General features: G+C 46.5%; 1 protein-coding gene across 1 annotated transcript in view; it reads right to left on the bottom strand.

Moving 5' to 3' along the window:
- LOC134929667 (neural-cadherin-like) overlaps positions 1-22,106 on the bottom strand; it is a 236,307-nt gene that overhangs the window by 96,987 nt on the left and 117,214 nt on the right. The window contains exons 21-22 of the mRNA XM_063925248.1: positions 20,714-20,946; positions 359-636 (exon numbers count right to left, since the gene is read on the bottom strand). Of these exons, the coding sequence (XP_063781318.1) occupies positions 359-636; positions 20,714-20,946 (511 nt within the window). The remainder of the gene's footprint in view (positions 1-358; positions 637-20,713; positions 20,947-22,106) is intronic.

Below are 22,106 nucleotides of genomic sequence, written 5' to 3'. Positions count from 1 at the left end.
ACAGTCTGCCGGGACCTGTGCTGTGTGAAGGATGGGAGGAGGGAGAGAGAACTGCCACGCGCTGAATGTGTGATCTAAGGAGGGGGGAGAGATACCGCTTGCCGCGGCGCTGTGATGGGTGTAAGTGGCTGCTGCTATGTACTGATATAGGGATTTGGGCAGATGGTACGCCCACAGTGCAAATGTGCTGTGTACAAAGCACCATCCGCCCACACCTGGCTACGGCCCTGGTATTGTGTACAATTACTTACACTGAGCATGTGAACAATTAGACATTGCAACTGCATGATTCTACAGAATTGGTCACCCCAGGTGATCATTACATCTACTGTGTGTGTATAGATAATACATACATTACCTATATCCAAGATCAGTGTCTATGCAGGTGCCCCCATTAAGACATGGACTGAATTCATAGGAGGAGCAGGAAAAGTGCTGATGCTCTCGGGAAGGGCAGGAGCAATGAACGTGAGTCACCACAGTCACTGATCCCAAGGAGACACTGGCAGATCTGACCATGGTGGGGAGATGCTTATATGTATTCTCAGCGACACACCCAGTTTTGTGGCTGCACTGCGCAGTCTCACACTCCTGCTCTCCAATCTGAGCCATCCGGACACCCAGTGCAGATTCTAACTGTGGAGAATAGGGGATGATTACTTATTAACACTGGAGTTACACAATTGTACATACATTTTATTAATTATGAGATCAAGGATAAAATACAGTATACAGCAAGGTATTGCCCAGGATGAAAATATATAGGGGTATATCAGGTGATTGAAGAGTTCTCGATTACTAGAAGGGAACCTGACACATGCAGAGCTACTATAGCACCGTGGTGCATTAGCATGTAACATAGGGGGTCATTCCGAGTTGTTCGTTCGTTGCCGATTTTCGTTATGCTGTGATTTGCTGCTAAATGCGAATGCGCATGGTACGCAGTGCTTAGTTATTTAACTAAGAACTTAGTAGATTTACACAAGCTCGAACAAAGTTTTTTCAACGCTCGAGTGATCGTAGTGTGATTGACAGGAAGTGGGTGTTTCTGGGCGGCAACTCAGCATTTACACGGTGTTTGCTAAAAAACGCAGGCGTGCCAGGGAAAAACGCGGGAGTGGCTGGCCGAACGCAGGGCGTGTTTGTGACATCAAACCAGGAACTAAACGGACTGAGCTGATTGCAATCTAGGAGTAGGTCTGAAGCTACTCAGAAACTGCAAAGAAATATGTAGTAGCACATCTGCTATCCTTTCGTTCGCTATTCTGCTAAGCTAAGATACACTCCCAGAGGGCGGCGGCCTAGCGTGTGCAATGCTGCTAAAAGCAGCTAGCGAGCGAACAACTCGGAATGAGGGCCATAGGGCAAATTCAGATCTGATCGCAGCATCAAATTTGTTAGCTAATGGGCAAAACCATGTGCACTGCAGGTGGGGCAGATGTAACATGTGCAGAGAGAGTTAGATTTGGGTGGGTTATTTTGTTTCTGTGCAGGGTAAATACTGGCTGCTTTATTTTTACACTGATTTCAGTTTGAACACACCCCACCCAAATCTAACTCTCTCTGCACATGTTATATCTGCCCCCCCCCCTGCTCTGCACATGGTTTTGCCCATTAGCTAACAAATTTGCTGCTGCGATCAGATCTGAATTACCCTCATAGACTGTTCAGCTTTACTAATACCCCTTTCAGACTTACAGATCTGGGTCGCACCTGGGATTTTGCTCATAGGTACTTCCGGGGTGCGACCCAGCTTCAGAGTTCAGACCCCATTCAGACTTGTGGCCTGACCCGGTATATTGCCGGGTTGGTGATGTCACCGCCGATGCTACAGGAGGCGGCGCTTGGATATCATCTCCAAGCTTAATGATTGTACGTGACATTTCATAGACTAGATAAATGACAGTGAGAAGCTGGTTGGATGCTTCGGGCAATTTCTCCACTTTATCACTCTCCACGGCTTGATACATCTCCTCCTTGGTTTTTACTTGCTCTGACACTACGGAGCGTTGTGTATGGATCAGTGATAAGTATTCCCAAATAAAATAATTTGTGTCCTCAAGGTAAGAAAATAAAATGTGAAACGGGGTGAATACTGTTATAGCCACTACCTGCTCATTCCATTATCAATGACATTAAGGGGCCCATTTATCAATGAGTTTTAGCTATTTAAAACACGTCACATAGGATAAATGGTGCTCCAGCCAATCAGCTCTTGTCATGTGTTTGAAAAATGACAGTTACAGCTAGGAGCTGATTGGCCAGAGCACCGTTTATCGGGCCTAATTCTGAGTTGATCGCAGCAGCAAATTTGTTAGCAGTTGGGCAAAACCATGGCCCTCATTCCGAGTTGTTCGCTCGCTAGCCGCTTTTCGCAGCATTACACACGCTAAGCCGCCGCCCTCTGGGAGTGTATCTTAGCTTAGCAGAATTGCGAACGAAGTATTCGCAATATTGCGAAAAGATTTTTCTGTGCAGTTTCTGAGTAGCTCGAGACTTACTCTTCCAGTGCGATCAGTTCAGTGCTTGTCGTTCCTGGTTTGACGTCACAAACACACCCAGCGTTCGCCCAGACACTCCCCCGTTTCTCCAGCCACTCCCGCGTTTTTCCCAGAAACGGCAGCGTTTTTTCACACACACCCATAAAACGGCCAGTTTCCGCCCAGAAACACCCACTTCCTGTCAATCACACTCCGATCACCAGAACGAAGAAAAAACCTCGTAATGCCGTAAGTAAAATACCAAACTTCTTAGCAAATTTACATGCGCAATTAGCGGAAAAGTGCTGCGATGCGAAGAAAATTACAGAGCGAACAACTCGGAATGAGGGCCCATGTGCACTGCAGGAGGGGCAGATGTAACATGTGTAGAGAGAGTTAGATTTGGGTGGGGTGTATTCAAACTGAAATCTAAATTGCAGTGTAAAAATAAAGCAGCTAGTATTTACCCTGCACAGAAACAAAATAACCCACCCAAATCTAACTCTCTCTGCAAATATTATATCTGCCACACCTGCAGTGCACATGGTTTTGCCCAATTGCTAACAAACTTGCTGCTGCGATCAACTCAGAATTACCCCCATCATACGTAGTTTATATAATGAAAACTCATTGATACATGGCCCCCCAAGCATCTGCCTGTGCCACAGTGGCTCAGCTGACAGTGTGCTGCCCCTCCTCCTGAAACACTCTTTAGAAATCCTAACTCACCCATGCCACAGGAAGGTGCACATCTAGCACAGCAATATATATGCCCAGATTTATCAAGCCTTGGAGAATGATTAATAGCACGGTGATAAAGTACCAACCAACCAACCAGCTCCTAACTGTCATTTTTCAAACCCAGCCTGTGACTAAGGGGTCTATTTACTAAGCCTTTGGTGGCGATAAAGGCGAGATAAAGTACCAGCCAATCAGCTCCTAACTGCCATGTCACAAGCTGGGTTTGAAGAATGACAGTTAGGAGCTGATTGGCTGATACTTTATCTCCGTCCACTTTATCTCCACAAATGAAGGCTTAGTAAAGAGACCCCATAGCTTTCCTACCTCTATGGGGTATATGCAATTGCAGTCGAATTGCTGCAAATGTCGAAAAACGGGGCATTTTCGACAAAAAAAACCTGTCGAATTGGATTCGACAATGCAATACAGTACTTTTCGACAAAAAACCTGCCGTTTCAGATTCGACTTTTTGCAATTCGACATTTGTCAAATTCGACATGTCTGCAATGGTAAAAATGCGGCTTTTCGACAAAAGTATATTCAATTGAAGAATGACGATTCGACAACAGTGTTTTTCGGCAGTCATTTCGTCAATTTCATTCCGCCTTATTTTGCAGTCGTGATCTAATAAAAAAAATTTAAAACATTTTTTTTGTGTGTTTTTTTGATTGCTAATAGCATATCTATTTATATTAGAAGGGATTATCTACTTGGTTTGTCTATTTATGAGCCACAAGTATTATTTAATAGATTTTTTTAAAGAATATATATATTTATTTTTTTACCGACTAAAATAATATGGAGAGATCAGTGCATGTTTTTCAGTGGGAAGGGGTGGGAATGGGTTAAAATTTCAGGAAAAAAATGCGTGGAGTCCCCCCTCCTAAGCATAACCAGCCTCGGGCTCTTTGAGCCGGTCCTGGTTGTAAAAGTACGGGGGGAAAAATGACAGGGGATCCCCCGTATTTTAACAACCAGCACCGGGCTCTGCGCCTGGTCCTGGTGCCAAAAATACAGGGGACAAAACACGTAGGGGTTCCCCGTATTTTTCACACCAGCACCGGGCTCCACTAGTCAGAGAGATAATGCCACAGCCGGGGGACACTTTTATACTGGTCCCTGCGGCCCTGGCATTAAATCACTAACTAGTCACCCCTGGCCGGGGTACCCTAAAGGAGTGGGGACCCCTTAAATCAAGGGGTCTCCCCCTCCAGCCACCCAAGGGCCAGGGGTGTAGCCCGAGGCTGTCCCCCCCGATCTACACTGGATTGTTGTGAGTATAATTTTATTTACAGGTACCCCGTGGATTCTATGTGGAGAAGGGGACCGACACTTTGTGTCAACATAGGTAAGTATGTGTGTATGTTGGTGTGCATGTATGTAATAAAGTTATACTGTCACGGTGTGTGTGTAGTTTTTATTTGGGTATTTTTTTTGTAGTAGAACTACTGGTACCAGCGGGCCTGTTTCCCCCCCGCATGCTGGTACTTGTGGTTCTCCAAGTAACAGCTTGCGGGGGAGGCTTGCTGGGACTTGTAGTTCTGCTACAAAAAACCGCAGAGCCCCCCAACCTGTACTTTACGAGTATCTACAACTCCGCTCCTTCTTAAGTTCCCTTCCTAAACCCAAGGTTATTCGCCAACTCACCCCTTTGGAACGTCTCTGTATTTATTCCCCTATGCGACAGGGTATTATTTCTATAATTTATGGTTTATTACACTCTCTGAAAGCAGCGGACATACTTCCCCATGAAAGTAAATGGGAGCAGGACCTGGCCCCCCCCCTGAGGAAGATTCATGGGAGATCATTAGACAAAATGTATCACAGTCCTCAATTTCCTCCCTAGTGAAGGAAAACTCCTATAAAGTCTATACTAGATGGTATCGGGTCCCAACCAGGGACGTGCAGTCAGGGGAGGCAGTGCCTCCCCTGTCTTTAATGATTAAAATAATATAAAGAAAATACTTATGACACATATTCTGTGTCATAAGTCATTTCTTTATATTATCCTAACCATTTCAGTAATTACAAGTAGTTTGGGAGGCACTGATAGCAGTGCCTCCCGTGTACAATACGGACAGGTTAAAGCGGGGGGCGGGAGCGGGGGCGGGGCAACACGCAGGGCTGAAAAAGCCCATTAAAAACTGAGTGGAAAGCGGCACTTTTGCAAGTGCCTCGTTGACAGGGGACCCCGCCCCTGTCAGCGAGGCTGATGTGATTGGACAGCGGATCCAGTGCTGGATCCGCTGGTCCAATCACGCGGCATGGTGAAGCGGAGGCGGGGCCGGGGAGCAGTTACCGTAGAGCTGTCACTATAGTAGCGGCAGCCCCGGAGCCAGCGGGGCCCGGCGACAAGGGGGTCAAAGGGGACACCTGTGCCGGGCTCCGACGTTCAGGGGGGGCCCAGTGATCACTGTGTGCCGGCATCATTCGTAGGACAGTACTCCTCATAGCGATCGCAAGTTGTGCAGGAGCACTCACCCCCTGCACATCACTACGCGGCTGGCGTAAAGCACAGGACCCAGAGGAGAGGAGATAAAAGGGTGATGCTGCCGCACACCATTTGAGAGAGTTCTGAGGTGCCGCTGAAGGAGATGGACTGCGTTACTGGAGTCCCGCCGATGGCTGCTGTGTAAAGCTGTGACTCAGAGACTCTGAGTGTCCGGGACTGATGAAGGCGGACTATGTGCCAGACTGCGGCCTCTATGTGGTGCCCACAATTGGACAGAGGTGGGTCTGTGGTGCGGCTCCCTTATGTTAGATAGGCCGGGAGGTGGATTCGGACTCACAGTCACTGTGAGAGGAAAGCCAGGGGCTAGTGAAGATCTTTCCTCAGACTAATTGCCATTGAAAGCAATTAAACCTGCTAAAAGGGCAGGCAGTGGGCAGCTTGGACAGTTCCTCTGAGGGGAGCGAATGTGTGAAGGGAGGTGGTTTGTCCTCTGAAAGCCTCCCGGTGACTACTAAAGAGCTGGGGAAGGTGGCAGTAGTGGGGTGTACATGACCCTAGCTGTGACCCATTCCCTGATAAGTCACCCCGTAACTTGGTCTGATCCTAGCGGTCCGTGAAGCGTTGCCAGCATGACGCTGTGCTGGCCCTGTATGTATGTATGTATGTATGTATGTATGTGTGTATATATATATATATATATATATATATATATACATACAGTAATTTGTGTTTGTAAATACTTGTATATGTATGTGTACATATATGTATGAATATACGTACTGTATGCATGTCTGTGTACCTTTACTGTGTGTACCGTACAGTATATATATATATATATATATGTATATATTTATTTAATTTGTAAAGCCACGCTATAAAAGTGTGTGTGTGTGTGTGTGTGTGTGGGGGGGGGGGTCATGGAGAGTTGAGGGGGCCCCAGAGATGTTAGTGTACTGGGCCCCAATAATTCTGTTTCCGGCTGTCACTGTCGTCACTCTCTCTCTCCCCCTGCTGTCACTGTCGTCACTCTCTCTCTCTCCCTGCTGTCACTGTCATCACTCTCTCTCCATGTCGTCACTCTCTCTCTCTGTCGTTACTCTCTCTCCCTGTCGTCACTCTCTCCCTGTCGTTACTCTCTCTCCCTGTTGTCACTCTCTCCCTGCTGTCACTGTCGTTACTCTCTCCCTGTCGTCACTCTCTCTCTCCCTGTCGTCACTCTCTCCCTGCTGTCACTGTCGTTACTCTCTCCCTGTCGTCACTCTCTCTCCCTGTCGTCACTCTCTCTCCCTGTCGTCACTCTCTCTCTCCCTGTCGTCACTCTCTCTCTCCCTGTCGTCACTCTGGCTGTCACAATTTCGGCTCATTCAGTGTGCTACAATGTGAATGTCGGCTCATTCAGTGTGCTACAATGTAAATTTCGGCTCATTCAGTGTGCTACAATGTGAGTTTCGGCTCATTCAGGGGCAGATGTATTAACCTGGAGAAGGCATAAGGAAGTGATAAACCAGTGATATGTGCAAGGTGATAAAGGCACCAGCCAATCAGATCCTAACTGTTAATTTACATATTGGAGATGATTGGCTGGTACCTTTATCACCTTGCACATATCACTGGTTTGTCACTTCCTTATGCTTTCTCCAGGTTAATACATCTGCCCCTCAGTGTGCTATAATGTGAATTTCGGCTCATTCAGTGTGCTACAATGTGAATTTCAGCTCATTCAGTGTGCTACAATGTGAGTTTTGGCTCATTCAGTGTGCTATAATGTGAATTTCGGCTCATTCAATGTGCTACAATGTGAATTTCGTCTCATTCAGTGTGCTATAATGTGAGTTTCGGGTCATTCAGTGTGCTACAATGTGAGTTTCGGCTCATTCAGTGTGCTATAATGTGAATTTCGGCTCATTCAGTGTGCTACAATGTGAATTTCGTCCCATTCAGTGTGCTACAATCTGAATTTCGGCTCATTCAGTGTGCTATAATGTGAATTTCGGCTCATTCAGTGTGCTACTGTCACAACTGAGGGCCTGAGCTGACGGGAGGCAGCCTCAGTTGTAGGGGCTGATATGTACCGGAACCTGGGAGGTTGTATCAGACCCCTGGACATGTAAGTAACATGAATAATAACTGCCCGAAGGCGTGACCACGACAACTTGGATAAAAGTCAATGATGTTTATTATGACAACTCCGCAACACAGCAGCAGTAAAAGAAAACGTAAAAGTCAGCAAAGAATAAATACAGTTCCTGGGTACTACAGGATGGCAGGAGCCACAGGGCACTGGTAGTGTGAGATAGTTCTTATGATCTTCTAGATGGAAAGTCCTTACCAGGCCCGACTGTAGCAATGGAGATAACCCAGGATTGTGCCAGCTGGTGTTCCAGGAAAAGCTGGGTTGCTGAAGATAAAACAGCTGCTGTGGATACTGGCTGGAACCAGACTGTTGTTAGCACGGAGTGGATACTGGCTGGAACCAGTTAAATAATAAATGAACTTGGGAGCGATGAAATATGAACTGAAATGTAGAACTTGAGAGCGGAGAAATAATAATACCGGTGGAGAGTGGTAAAGTGTAGAAAGGACACCGGCCCTTTAAGGGAAGCTGTACTCTGCTGGAAGCTGAGCTGGAAGCAGGTAATGTTGTAGCTGGAAACAGATGAATCCACAATGGATTGGAGAGTCAGGCTACACCGCAGGTGGAATGCTGGTGCGGGTCTCTATGGTGGAAGTCTTGAGACAGGAGCTGGAACCTGGAAGACAATCACAGGAGAGAGACAAACAGGAACTAGGTTTGACAACCAAAGCACTGACGCCTTCCTTGCTCAGGCACAGTGTATTTATACCTGCAGCAAGGAAGGGATTGGCTAGGCAATTATGCAGATTATCAATACTGAGAACAGATTGGTGGAAATGATCAGCTGACAGAATCCAAGATGGCTGCGCCCATGCAGACACTTGGAGGGAAGTTTGGTTTGTAATCCATGTGGTAATGAAAACAGTAATGGCGGCGCCGGCCACCGGAGACAGGAGGCGTCAGGCTGACAGATGCACATCCAACCACGCGGACACAGCGGAGGCCGCGGCTGACGTAATCGCCACTCAGACACTCTGCATGCAGTAGTTCAGGGACGGCGGCGGAGGCCGCGGGAGACGCCATGCCAGGTGTAATATGGCGTTTACTGTGACAGCGTCCCAGAGTGACAGGAGAGGATACAGGAATGTACACATCAGGATAACAGATGGGATCCGGTCCTGGAGCGCTGAGCCAGCCTTAGGAGGCATCTGATGGGTAAGAAATGGCGTCCAGATACCCGGATCGTGACAGCACCCCCCCCTTTAGGAGTGGCCCCAGGACACTTCTTTGGCTTTTGAGGAAACTTGGAATGGAATCTCCGGACCAAGGCAGGAGCATGGACATCAGAAGCATTGGTCCATGAACGTTCCTCAGGACCATAACCCTTCCAGTCAATAAGATATTGTAGTTGACCGTAACGGTGACGTGAGTCCAGGATCTTGGCCACTTCATACTCAACGCCTCGTTGAGTTTGGACTTTCGGAGTTGGAGGAAGTGAGGAATGAAACCGATTCAAGATCAGCGGTTTCAAAAGGGAAACATGGAATGTCCTGGGTATTTTTAAGAAGGGAGGCAACTGGAGTCTGTAAGCAACAGGATTGATGACTTGTTCAATCTTGAAAGGACCGATATAGCGAGGTGCAAACTTCATACTGGGAACTCTTAACCTCAAATTCTTCGTGGATAACCATACCTGATCACCCACCTTGAGAGCAGGAACTGCTCGACGCTTCTTATCCGCAAACTTCTTGTACCTGAACGATGCCTTGAGCAGAGCTGATCGTACGCTCTTCCAGATATTGGCAAACTGATGCAAGGTGATATCCACTGCGGGAACAGAAGTTGCTGGAAGCGGTTGGAACTCAGGGACTTTAGGGTGGAATCCAAAGTTAGTGAAGAATGGTGTTGAAGCAGATGAAGAATGATACTGGTTGTTATGACAGAACTCGGCCCAGGGAAGTAATTGAACCCAGTCATCTTGAGAGGAGGACACATAGATGCGGAGGAAGGCCTCCAAGTCCTGATTCACCCTCTCGGTTTGACCATTGGTCTGAGGATGGTAAGCCGTGGAAAACTTTAGCTTGACTTGGAGGACTTGACATAAACTTCGCCAGAATTTGGCTGTGAATTGAACTCCTCGATCTGAGATAATTTCTTCAGGAAGACCGTGGAGTCGGAAGATCTCTTGTATGAATACTTGAGCCAACTTGGAAGCTGACGGAAGACCGGTGAGAGGAATGAAGTGTGCCATCTTGGTGAACCGGTCAACTACCACCCAGATGGTATTGAACTTGTTACACATGGGTAAGTCTGTAATGAAATCCATCGACAAGTGGGTCCATGGTCGACGGGGAACGGATAGTGGAACCAGTTGCCCCGCAGGCGACTGGCGGGATACTTTATGTTGGGCACACTTTGGGCAAGATGCAATAAACTCCAAGACGTCCTTTTTCAGAGTTGGCCACCAATAGGACCTAGAGATAAACTCCAGGGTTTTTTGGATACCTGTATGTCCGGCAAAACGGGAAGCATGGGCCCAATGCATGAGCTTCTTCCTTAGCATCGGCTTCACAAAACTTTTCCCTGATGGGGGCGTAGAGTCCATCCCTACCGTGGAGAATGCCAACGGATTTATAATAGGATGCTTGTCTGAAGACTCTGACTCATTTTCTTGCTCCCATGAGCGGGAAAGGGCATCGGCCTTGCGATTCTGAGAGCCCGGACAGAACTGGAGTTTAAAGTCGAACCTGGAAAAGAAAAGTGCCCATCTGGCCTGACGAGGGTTGAGACATTGTGCGCCCTTCAGGTATAAAAGGTTCTTGTGGTCTGTAAGTATGGTGATTGAATGAGAAGCTCCCTCCAACAGATACCTCCACTCTTCTAGAGCGAGCTTGATGGCTAGCAACTCCTGGTCGCCAATGGCATAGTTGCGCTCAGCTGGGGAGAACTTCCGGGAGAAGAAACTGCAAGGGTGTAAATGGCCATCTTTAGCCCTCTGAGATAACACCGCTCCTACTCCAACGGAGGAGGCATCCACCTCTAAGATGAAAGGAGAGTCGATGTCAGGCTGTTTCAGAACAGGCGCAGAGATGAACCTTTGTTTTAAAAGATGAAATGCTTGCATGGCTTCTTCAGACCACTTGGACGGGTTAGCACCCTTCTTAGTGAAAGCAGTAATAGGCGCCACAATGGTGGAAAAGTCTCGTATAAACTTTTGGTAATAGTTGGCGAACCCTAAGAACCTCTGGACCCCTTTGAGGGTTAAGGGTACCGGCCAATTTTGGATTGCTTGTAGTTTCTCAGGATCCATCTCTAGTCCGGAACCGGACACAATGTACCCTAGAAACGGAATGGACTTGACTTCAAAGACGCATTTTTCTAATTTGCAATAGAGATGATTGACACGGAGACGGGACAGAACCTCTTTAACCCAAAAACGATGTTCCTCTAAATCGTTGGCAAAAATGAGGATATCGTCTAGATAGACCACGACATGACGGTATAGAATGTCTCTGAAGATCTCATTGACAAAATGCTGGAAGACAGCTGGAGCATTGCTCAATCCGAAGGGCATGACGAGGTACTCATAATGTCCGTCACGGGTGTTAAAGGCGGTCTTCCACTCGTCACCCTCACGGATCCGGATGAGATTGTATGCACCTCGCAAGTCCAGCTTTGTAAAGATGGTAGCTCCGCTAACTCTGTCAAAGAGCTCAGTAATCAGGGGTAAAGGATAACGGTTCTTGATGGTAATGTCGTTCAAACCTCTGTAGTCGATGCACGGCCGCAGACCACCATCTTTCTTTTTTACAAAAAAGAAGCCTGCGCCGGCTGGAGAAGAAGAAGGTCGAATGAACCCCTTTGCTAGGTTCTCTTTAATATATTCCTCCATAGAATGCGTCTCAGGCAGAGACAACGGATAAGTTCGGCCTCGAGGTGGAACCTTCCCTGGAACGAGATCAATCGGACAGTCCCATTCTCTATGAGGAGGAAGGATATCAGCAGAAGCTTTACTGAACACATCCGTGAAATCTTGATATGGAGGAGGTGGAACATCAGACGACCTGGGGGAGGAAGAACAGACAGGCAATACTTTAAACAAACATGTCTCAGCACAGGAGGAACCCCATGCCAGGATTTGCGTAGTCGTCCAATCAATTGTAGGATTGTGAAGACGGAGCCATGGAAGGCCCAGGACCACAGGATGTGTGGCTCTTGGAATCACTAAAAAAGAAATAAGTTCGGAATGAAGAACTCCCACTCTCAGACGAACTGGTAGAGTCCTTAAAGAAATAACTGCATCAAAAATTTTGCTGCCATCCACGGCAGTTAAAGAAATGGACGAAGGAAGTCTCTCGGTGGGTAGGGACCACCGTTTAACATAGGCTTCGGTAATAAAGTTCCCAGCTGCTCCGGAATCAAGGAGGGCAATGACGTTCCGATAACGTTGAGCAACTTGAAGCGAGACTGGGAGATTACAATCTTGAGGAGATGGAGAGGAGATCATTACTCCTAGCCGGCCCTCTCCTTGGCGAGCTAGGATTTGGAGTTTCCCGGACGTTTGGGACAGGCATTAATGGTGTGAGACGGAGCTGCACAATAGAGACAGAGAAACTCGGAGAGACGTCTTCGGCGCTCAGCAGGAGTTAAACGGGAACGGCCAAGTTGCATGGGCTCATCTTTAGATGGTGACAGTTGACGAGGAGGAGGAGCAGAAGATTTTGGAGCAGATGATCTTCCACGCTCAGTTGCTCTCTCTCTGAAACGTAAATCAACTTTCGTGCAGAGTGAGATTAGCTCATCTAACTTAGAAGGTAAGTCTCTGGTAGCTAACTCATCTTTAATACGCTCAGATAAGCCATGCCAGAATGCAGCATACAGGGCCTCGTCGTTCCATGCCAGTTCGGATGCCAGGATCTGGAACTGTATCAGATATTGTCCTACAGTACGTGACCCCTGGCGTAAACGGAGAATCTCGGATGAAGCTGAGGTTACCCGGCCTGGCTCGTCGAAGATGCGCCTGAATGTTGACACGAAGGCAGTGTAGGAAGATAGCAGGGTGTCGGACCTCTCCCATAACGGTGATGCCCAATCAAGGGCTGAGCCACTGAGAAGAGAAATAATGTAGGCAATTTTTGTACGGTCACTGGGAAAATTGCCAGGTTGTAGCTCAAACTGAATCTCACACTGGTTGAGAAATCCCCTGCAGAATCTGGGAGATCCGTCAAATTTTGCTGGCGTTGGAAGATGAAGACGTGGAGCAGAAATGGGTAAGGTGGGTGGGGTTATAGCTGGAGTCACTGTGGTTGACGCACCAGACGCGCCTGATCCACGGAGAGTTGTCTGAATCCCATCCAGCCGAGTAGAGAGATCCTGGAGACAGCGGATGATGTGGCCCTGTGCAGCCTCCTGATGTTCTAGTCGGGCTGCCAGTTCTTGCATCGGCCTGGCCGCTTGATCCTGGTCTCCGGCTGGATTCATTAGGTCAGTGCTTACTGTCACAACTGAGGGCCTGAGCTGACGGGAGGCAGCCTCAGTTGTAGGGGCTGAGATGTACCGGAACCTGGGAGGTTGTATCAGACCCCTGGACATGTAAGTAACATGAATAATAACTGCCCGAAGGCGTGACCACGACAACTTGGATAAAAGTCAATGATGTTTATTATGACAACTCCGCAACACAGCAGCAGTAAAAGAAAACGTAAAAGTCAGCAAAGAATAAATACAGTTCCTGGGTACTACAGGATGGCAGGAGCCACAGGGCACTGGTAGTGTGAGATAGTTCTTATGATCTTCTAGATGGAAAGTCCTTACCAGGCCCGACTGTAGCAATGGAGATAACCCAGGATTGTGCCAGCTGGTGTTCCAGGAAAAGCTGGGTTGCTGAAGATAAAACAGCTGCTGTGGATACTGGCTGGAACCAGACTGTTGTTAGCACGGAGTGGATACTGGCTGGAACCAGTTAAATAATAAATGAACTTGGGAGCGATGAAATATGAACTGAAATGTAGAACTTGAGAGCGGAGAAATAATAATACCGGTGGAGAGTGGTAAAGTGTAGAAAGGACACCGGCCCTTTAAGGGAAGCTGTACTCTGCTGGAAGCTGAGCTGGAAGCAGGTAATGTTGTAGCTGGAAACAGATGAATCCACAATGGATTGGAGAGTCAGGCTACACCGCAGGTGGAATGCTGGTGCGGGTCTCTATGGTGGAAGTCTTGAGACAGGAGCTGGAACCTGGAAGACAATCACAGGAGAGAGACAAACAGGAACTAGGTTTGACAACCAAAGCACTGACGCCTTCCTTGCTCAGGCACAGTGTATTTATACCTGCAGCAAGGAAGGGATTGGCTAGGCAATTATGCAGATTATCAATACTGAGAACAGATTGGTGGAAATGATCAGCTGACAGAATCCAAGATGGCTGCGCCCATGCAGACACTTGGAGGGAAGTTTGGTTTGTAATCCATGTGGTAATGAAAACAGTAATGGCGGCGCCGGCCACCGGAGACAGGAGGCGTCAGGCTGACAGATGCACATCCAACCACGCGGACACAGCGGAGGCCGCGGCTGACGTAATCGCCACTCAGACACTCTGCATGCAGTAGTTCAGGGACGGCGGCGGAGGCCGCGGGAGACGCCATGCCAGGTGTAATATGGCGTTTACTGTGACAGCGTCCCAGAGTGACAGGAGAGGATACAGGAATGTACACATCAGGATAACAGATGGGATCCGGTCCTGGAGCGCTGAGCCAGCCTTAGGAGGCATCTGATGGGTAAGAAATGGCGTCCAGATACCCGGATCGTGACAGCTACAATGTGAATTTCGGCTCATTCAGTGTGCTACAATGTGAATTTCGTCACATTCAGTGTGCTACAATGTGAATTTCGGCTCATTCAGTGTGCTACAATGTGAATTTCGGCCCATTCAGTGTGCTACAATGTGAATTTCGGCTCATTCAGTGTGCTACAATGTGAATTTCGGCCCATTCAGTGTGCTACAATGTGAATTTCGGCCCATTCAGTGTGCTACAATGTGAATTTCGGCTCATTCAGTGTGCTACAATGTGAATTCCGGCTCATTCAGTGTGCTATAATGTGAATTTCGGCTCATTCAGTGTGCTACAATGTGAATTTCGGCCCATTCAGTGTGCTACAATGTGAATTCCGGCTCATTCAGTTGTGCTATAATGTGAATTTCGGCTCATTCAGTGTGCTACAATGTGAATTTCGGCCCATTCAGTGTGCTACAATGTGAATTTCGGCTCATTCAGTGTGCTACAATGTGAATTCCGGCTCATTCAGTGTGCTATAATGTGAATTTCGGCTCATTCAGTGTGCTACAATGTGAATTTCGGCTCATTCAGTGTGCTATAATGTGAATTTCGGCTCATTCACTGTGCTATAATGTGAATTTCGGCTCATTCAGTGTGCTACAATGTGAATTTCGGCTCATTCAGTGTGCTATAATGTGAATTTCAGCTCGTACCGTCTGCTATAAGGTGAAAGGGGCACCAGTACTAGATACTATAAGGGGTTCTACTATACTGGACACGCCTCCTTTTGGGTGACCATGCCCCCTTTCTGGAGCGCGCGCATAATTGCAGCCTTAACCTTTGCATACCCCCACTTCAAAACTTCAAAATTTCAAAATTTCCACCTCGACCACTGTGTGTGTGTGTATATATATATATATATATATATATATATATACATTCCTTGCTGCCCCGGCACTCCTGGTATCCGCTGAGGGATATGTCCTGCTCCGGTGCCCTCCTCAACAGAAGGCTTTGCTATCACCCCCTGGAATATCCAACCAAAGAAAGAGGCGGCACTCGGAGTCTGTGATTCAATCGTATATTGGTGCAAAAAGCAATCATCATCAACGTTTCGGGGATCAGTTCCCCTTCTTCAGGATCCTGAAGAAGGGGAACTGATCCCCGAAACGTTGATGATGATTGCTTTTTGGACCAATATATGATTGAATCACAGACTCCGAGTGCCGCCTCTTTCTTTGGTTGTATATATATATATATATATAAGTACCCCAGGGATCTGTACTTGGTCCAGTTCTCTTTAATATCTTTGTTGGTGACATTGCAGATGGTATTGAAGGGAAGATATGCCTTTTTGCAGATGATACAAAGATATGCAACAGGGTAGACACACCGGGAGGGGTCAAACAAATGATTGATGACCTAGGTAGGCTTGAGAAATGGTCAAGAACGTGGCAACTACAGTTTAATGCTAAAAAATGCAAAATCATGCACTTGGGTCTCAAAAACCCAAAGGCTAAGTATAGTATCAAGGGTACTATAATGGAAACTACTGAGGAGGAAAGAGATTTAGGAGTCACTATTTCAAGTGACTTGAAGGCAGGAAAGCAATGCAACAAAGCAATGAGAAAGGCAAGTCAGATGCTTGGTTGCATAGGGAGAGGAATCAGTAGCAGGAAAAAAGAAGTGATAATGCCACTGTATCGGTCATTGGTAAGGCCCCATCTGGAATACTGTGTCCAGTTCTGGAGACCCTATCTCCAGAAGGATATAAATACATTAGAGAGTGTACAAAGAAGGGCAACTAAAATGGTGCATGGCCTACATCACAAAACTTACCCGGAAAGGCTAAAAGATCTTAACATGTATAGTTTGGAGGAGAGAAGGGAAAGGGGAGACATGATAGAAACTTTCAAATATATAAAGGGTCTTAACAAAGTTCAGGAGGGAAACATTCTTCAAAGGAAAAGAAGCATTAGAACTCGAGGGCATACATTGAGACTGGAGGGGGGGAGGTTCAGGGGAAATTTAAGGAAAAATTACTTCACAGAAAGGGTAGTGGATAAGTGGAATAGCCTCCCATCAGAGGTGGTAGAGGCTAAGACTGTAGGGCAATTTAAACATGCTTGGGACAGGCATATGAATATCCTTACAAAGAATCAAGGTTAAAAAAGGGTTGAGATTGCCTAAAGGATAAAATAAAAAAGGGGCAGACTAGATGGGCCAAGTGGTTCTTATCTGCCGTCAAATTCTATGTTTCTATGTTTCTATATCTATATATCTCAGTGCCTCCCCAGCCAATGACCTCACCGCACGTCACTGGTCCCAACGACACTGCATAGGATGTTCCCCCGGGTCCTCCCCATTGTGCTGGCGTGAGTGTGGTTAAATTGGAGATTTCAAACACATTTGGTGGTCCTGTCCCAAAATCCGCCCGTTCTGGGCCCAAGTGGAAACTCTTATTGGATCTATTTTCTGTTCTCAGGTAACATTGGGTCCCTGGTCGGCTCTACTGGGCCTACCTTTGCCTAATATTAGCAGCCATGCGGGCAATCAAGTACTCCAAATTCTCCATGCCGCCAGATGTGTGATAGCCAGAAGTTGGAAAAAGACCACTATCCCCCCTAGGAGCATGTTGCTGTCTAAAATATGGCATATCTCCATGATGGAGAAAATCACAGCTTCCTTACATGACAGGTCAGAGAAATATAGGAGGACTTGGGAACCTTGGTTCACTTATGCTATATCCTCTACTGCCCGGGTATGATATACTGTGTCAAACGGGTCCCAATAGGCAAAAGTGGTGATGCACTGTTCATTGTTTTAAGGTTTGAAGATAGTGTGGGCTACCCCCCACGACACAACTATACCTTGAATGTTCCCTTAGTGGTCCCCCACTCTACCACCACCCCTCTCCTCTCTTTCTTCCTCTCTTCATCTCTGTTCTTTTCTTTCCTTTTCTCTTTTTACCCTTCGTTAAAACACAGAAAAACTGTTGTCGACATATATATTGTATTGTTGATGTTCTCCCCTTTTCTTGTTATGTTTGGTCATATCCCGCGGGATATCATGTATGTTATTCTGAATTTATTTGGAGTCATCATCTCCTGTTTGATTTGTATCAGCTTATTCGACTTCTCTTCAATAAAAATATTGCATTAAAAAAAAAAAAACCCGCAGAGCCCGGTGCTGGTAGTTAAAATACGGGGGATCCCCTGTCATTCCCCCCCCCCCCCGTATTTTTACAACCAGGACCGGCTCAAAGAGCCCGAGGCTGGTTATGCTTAGGAGGAGGGACCCCACGCATTTTTTTCATAATTATTGAACACTTTTGTGTCGTCCATGAAGTCGAATCCAGGACGCACACTATTCGTCAATTGGTCCGTTTTTCGACAGCGGGACTGTCGAATCCGTTTTTTATTGAATATGTCGAATTCGGGTCCCGGCGGCCGGGATTCGACTGTCGAATTGTGTCGAATCCAAAAACGGTCGAATTCCAGCAGGTATTCGACCGCAATTGCATATACCCCTATGTCGGTCTTTGTCCAGTTTTGTTCTATTACTGTTGTTCTAATTGTAAAGCGTAATGGAATATGCTGCGCAATATAAGAAACTGCTAATAAATAAATAATAACATGTCAGTTAGGAGCAGATTGGATGGTACCTTATCACTGTGCTATTTATCCCTCTCCCAAGCTTGATAAATGGGGGCATTAGTGTTAGTCATTATCACTGATCATTTTGACAATGGGGGTCATTCCGAGTTGATCGCTCGCTGCCGATTTTCGCAGCGCAGCGATCAGGTAAAAAACCGGCATAACTGCGCATGCGTACGGACTGCAGTGCGCACGCGCGACATACTTTCACACAAAACTATGCAGTTTTACATAAGGTCTAGCGACTCTTTTCCGTCGCTCTGTTGATCGGTAAATGATTGACAGGCAGTGGGTGTTTCTGGGTGGTAACTGACCGTTTTCTGGGAGTGTGCTAAAAAACGTAGGCGTGTCAAGTAAAAACACAGGCGTGCCTGGGGAAACGGGGGAGTGGCTGGCCGAACGCAGGGCGTGTTTGTGACGTCAAAGCAGGAACTAAACAGACTGAAGTGATCGCTAGCTAGGAGTAAGTCTGCAGCTACTCAGAAACTGCTTGAAAAAATTTCAGCACTGTTCTGCTAACCTTTCGTTCACACTTCGGCTAAGCTAAGATACACTCCCAGAGGGCGGCGGCCTAGCGTTTGCACTGCTGCTAAAAGCAGCTAGCGAGCGAACAACTCGGAATGAGGGCCTGTGTTCCTCTAGGTCTGTCACTAGTTGCAGTATTCCTGCTAGTAGCCCTATTATGAGGGCCAAACTTCTGCTGGAAGTTAGCCACTATATTATTTTAAGGTTACAAATGATAGGTCGACAGTGTCTAGGTCGACAGTCAATAGGTCGACACCATATGGTCAACATGTATTAGGTCACTAGGTAGAAACGGTCAACATGATAATAATGATCGACACAATTATTATTATTATTATTATTATTATTATTTTTTGGGGGGGGGGTTTGACCTTTTGAACCTGTTGACCTTTTATACCTGTCGACCTTACCCACTGTCTACCTGTTACCTGTCAAACTTTTTGAACCTGTCAACCTTTTGAGCATGTCACCCAATTATATGTTGACCATATGGGGTGGATCTAATGACTGTCTATCTAGACAGTGTAGATCTTTTTACCACACCCATTATTTTAATGTGCCATTTAGCTATAGTATTGTTGCATAGACTACAGGTCATCAAGTGCGATAGTAATAAAACCTAGGCACTACTCATGTCTGATGTATTGAGCTTAGAGATCAGGTCCAATCAACCAGCATGTACGCACTCTCTCGAGCAGGGCCCTCCCAACACTTTAAACAAGAACAAATATAGATATAAGTTTACAACCTGCGCCAAAGACAGTCCTTCTCATGAGCAGGAGCCACACTCCTGCTCATATACCATACCAAATTAGAAAACGAAAAGGACCAAAAAAGTGCTGTCTTAACACTGGGGGTGATTCAGAGGTGATCGCTGCAACAGCAGTGATTGCACTCTAAAGGTGTGCGCACCCAGTTAGTCCCAGTGAGATGCTAAAAGCATCTCATTGGTGGGATCACCTCTGCCTGATTGACAGGCAGAGACGATCGCGGGGCAGGAGGGGGCGTGCTAATGGTGTTAGAGCGCCGTTGGTGGGGCGCGGTCCGGACAACGCAGGTGTGTCTGGACCGTTGCGGGGGTGGGCCAAGGCAGCTGCGTGACGTCACACGCAGCCGCTGCAACCCTGAACGTGGCATGTAGCCGCCTGCCAGCACAGCCCAGGCAGGGAGCTATTTGGCGGGTGCGAAAGCATCGCCGCCGTGCAATGCTTTTGCACCTGTGTGGGAGGCGGACAGGGCCTGACATGCGGGGCGAACTAGCCCTGTGCTGGGCATCCCCCCGCATGTCAGAGAATCTGATCGTAGATGTCCTAAATTTAGCATATCTATGATCAGCTCTGAATCACCCCCACTGTGCACTTAGTGCAGCAAATGACAGTGGTTCCTCTAATATCTCTCTGAACGCATCCTCCCCTTATTTTCAGTGCGAAGAGAAGAAAGAAGGAAAACAAACGCATAATGAGATCTCTAGATCAAATCTCTCTACACTTTGGGGGTGATTCTGACCTGATCGCTAGCAGGGGAGCGGGATAATCGCTGTGCAGGGCTGCGAACTGCTGTGCAGAGAGCTGCACAAACAAAAGGTTGTGCAGTTTCTGCACAGCTCAGGACTTACTCACCCGCTGCAATCATCCAGGACGGAGCTGACGTCAGGATCCCTCCCTGGAAATAGCTGGGCACGCCTGCGTTCTCCCGGACACGCCTTCAAAACGGTGAGTAGACACCCCCGGCCGGCCTCTTCCTGTCAATCTTCTAGCGTTCGCCGCTGCAAACGCTTTCTTCATCCATTTCGTTGCCGCCCACGCGCATGCGCGGTTCTGACCCGTTCGCACGGCTGCAAAAAATTGCAGCTTGCGAACGGGTCGGAATGACCCCCTTTGTTTCATGTCTGCAGTTGTTTTATCCACCTGATTTGTCTATGCTCCGTTTTGCCTGTTGGCTGAGGATGCGGAGCACAAATCTGGAACCATAATAATCAGAATAATAACAATAAATGGCGTTTACATCAGACCTTGTATTGGTGGGAGGCCACAATGCCATTCAGTTTTTTAGCTTGGTGATTCGGAGGGCCGGAAACTGAAAACCACACGTCTGTAGAATTGGAGAGACCGGGAACGTTCAATACGCTGAACAGATGGACGTTATCTTGCACACTGGGAATTATTTCTGATAGCATATCCCTCATCTGCTCATATCTGCTAATGGTCCCTTGGGTCCGAGCTATGAACCCCTCTGCCGTGATACCTGGATCCATGAGAAAAGACATTTGCATAAGAAAAGAACTTTGATTTAAATTACATGCATACTATTACATGAGTTTCTACCTTCCATGACTTTTATTTATTGTTTGCTCTCCTGCAAGTATTACATAATATAGAACTTTGTCTTTACTTTCTTTTGTACCTTTTAGCCGTGTCGCCCTGACGAAGCCTGTCTGTGAAACGTGCACGCCGGCGTTTCTCAGGCTCACTGTTTTAAAAGAAATGTGACAATATGCTATAGTACAACTCACAAATAATGATTGGAAATGGGGGGCCGTGGCTAATTAGCTGAGAGGGAATGTTAGATATACACTATACAGGCAGTATGGATTTAGACTGCGAGCTTAATACTGTGATATACTGCTTAGTGAATGTGGAACATAAGGGATACATTTTTCTATAATTAACCCGCAGGGGTCATAGAAATTTTGCTACATTGTATTAAGAGAGGATTGAAACAACATTGAATTCTTTGTGGTGAATAATCGGATTTAAATCCCAAACAGTGCAGAATTACCTATACAAGTTTTTTGTGTGCTTCAGTCACGATTTATTAGTGGTATCTTCACAAATATGTACTGGGCGTCCAGTTAAAAACGGAACACAGTTAAAAACGGACATCTTTATTTACAACTAACTTGTAACTGTTACAAAAACCTATCTACACTGTATCAACAGAGAACCACTGCAGAATTGAAGTCTCTGTGGGAATTATTTAGACACAAATTAAAGACAATATACAAATACTTATAAAGGCCTCTGTTTGCTCCCGTTCCCACTGACTAGCATTATTATTATTATTATCTTTATAATTCTATACTGAATGCATATATATATTTGCATTATATTAAGAAATTGATTTAAATTCTGGAATGAATGAAGATATAACGTATCCAGTACTTGCATCTTTATAATCCCGCATTGAACGCATATATATATGTATATCTGAATTATAATAAGAAATGTAATTAAATTCTGGAATGAAAGAATACACAATATACCCAGTACCTGCATTTTGAGAACTTGCAGAGGGAAAATGATGCGATATAAATACACATTTGGAAATATACGTGACACGTACAAATAGATGTGATGCTGAATTTTTATAAGAAATTTTCTCCAACACACTGTCAGTAAACTCTT

This window comes from Pseudophryne corroboree, chromosome 5 (genome assembly GCF_028390025.1).
Source record: "Pseudophryne corroboree isolate aPseCor3 chromosome 5, aPseCor3.hap2, whole genome shotgun sequence".
NCBI lineage: Eukaryota > Metazoa > Chordata > Amphibia > Anura > Myobatrachidae > Pseudophryne > Pseudophryne corroboree.
This window is presented reverse-complemented; position numbering and strand designations above follow the sequence as displayed.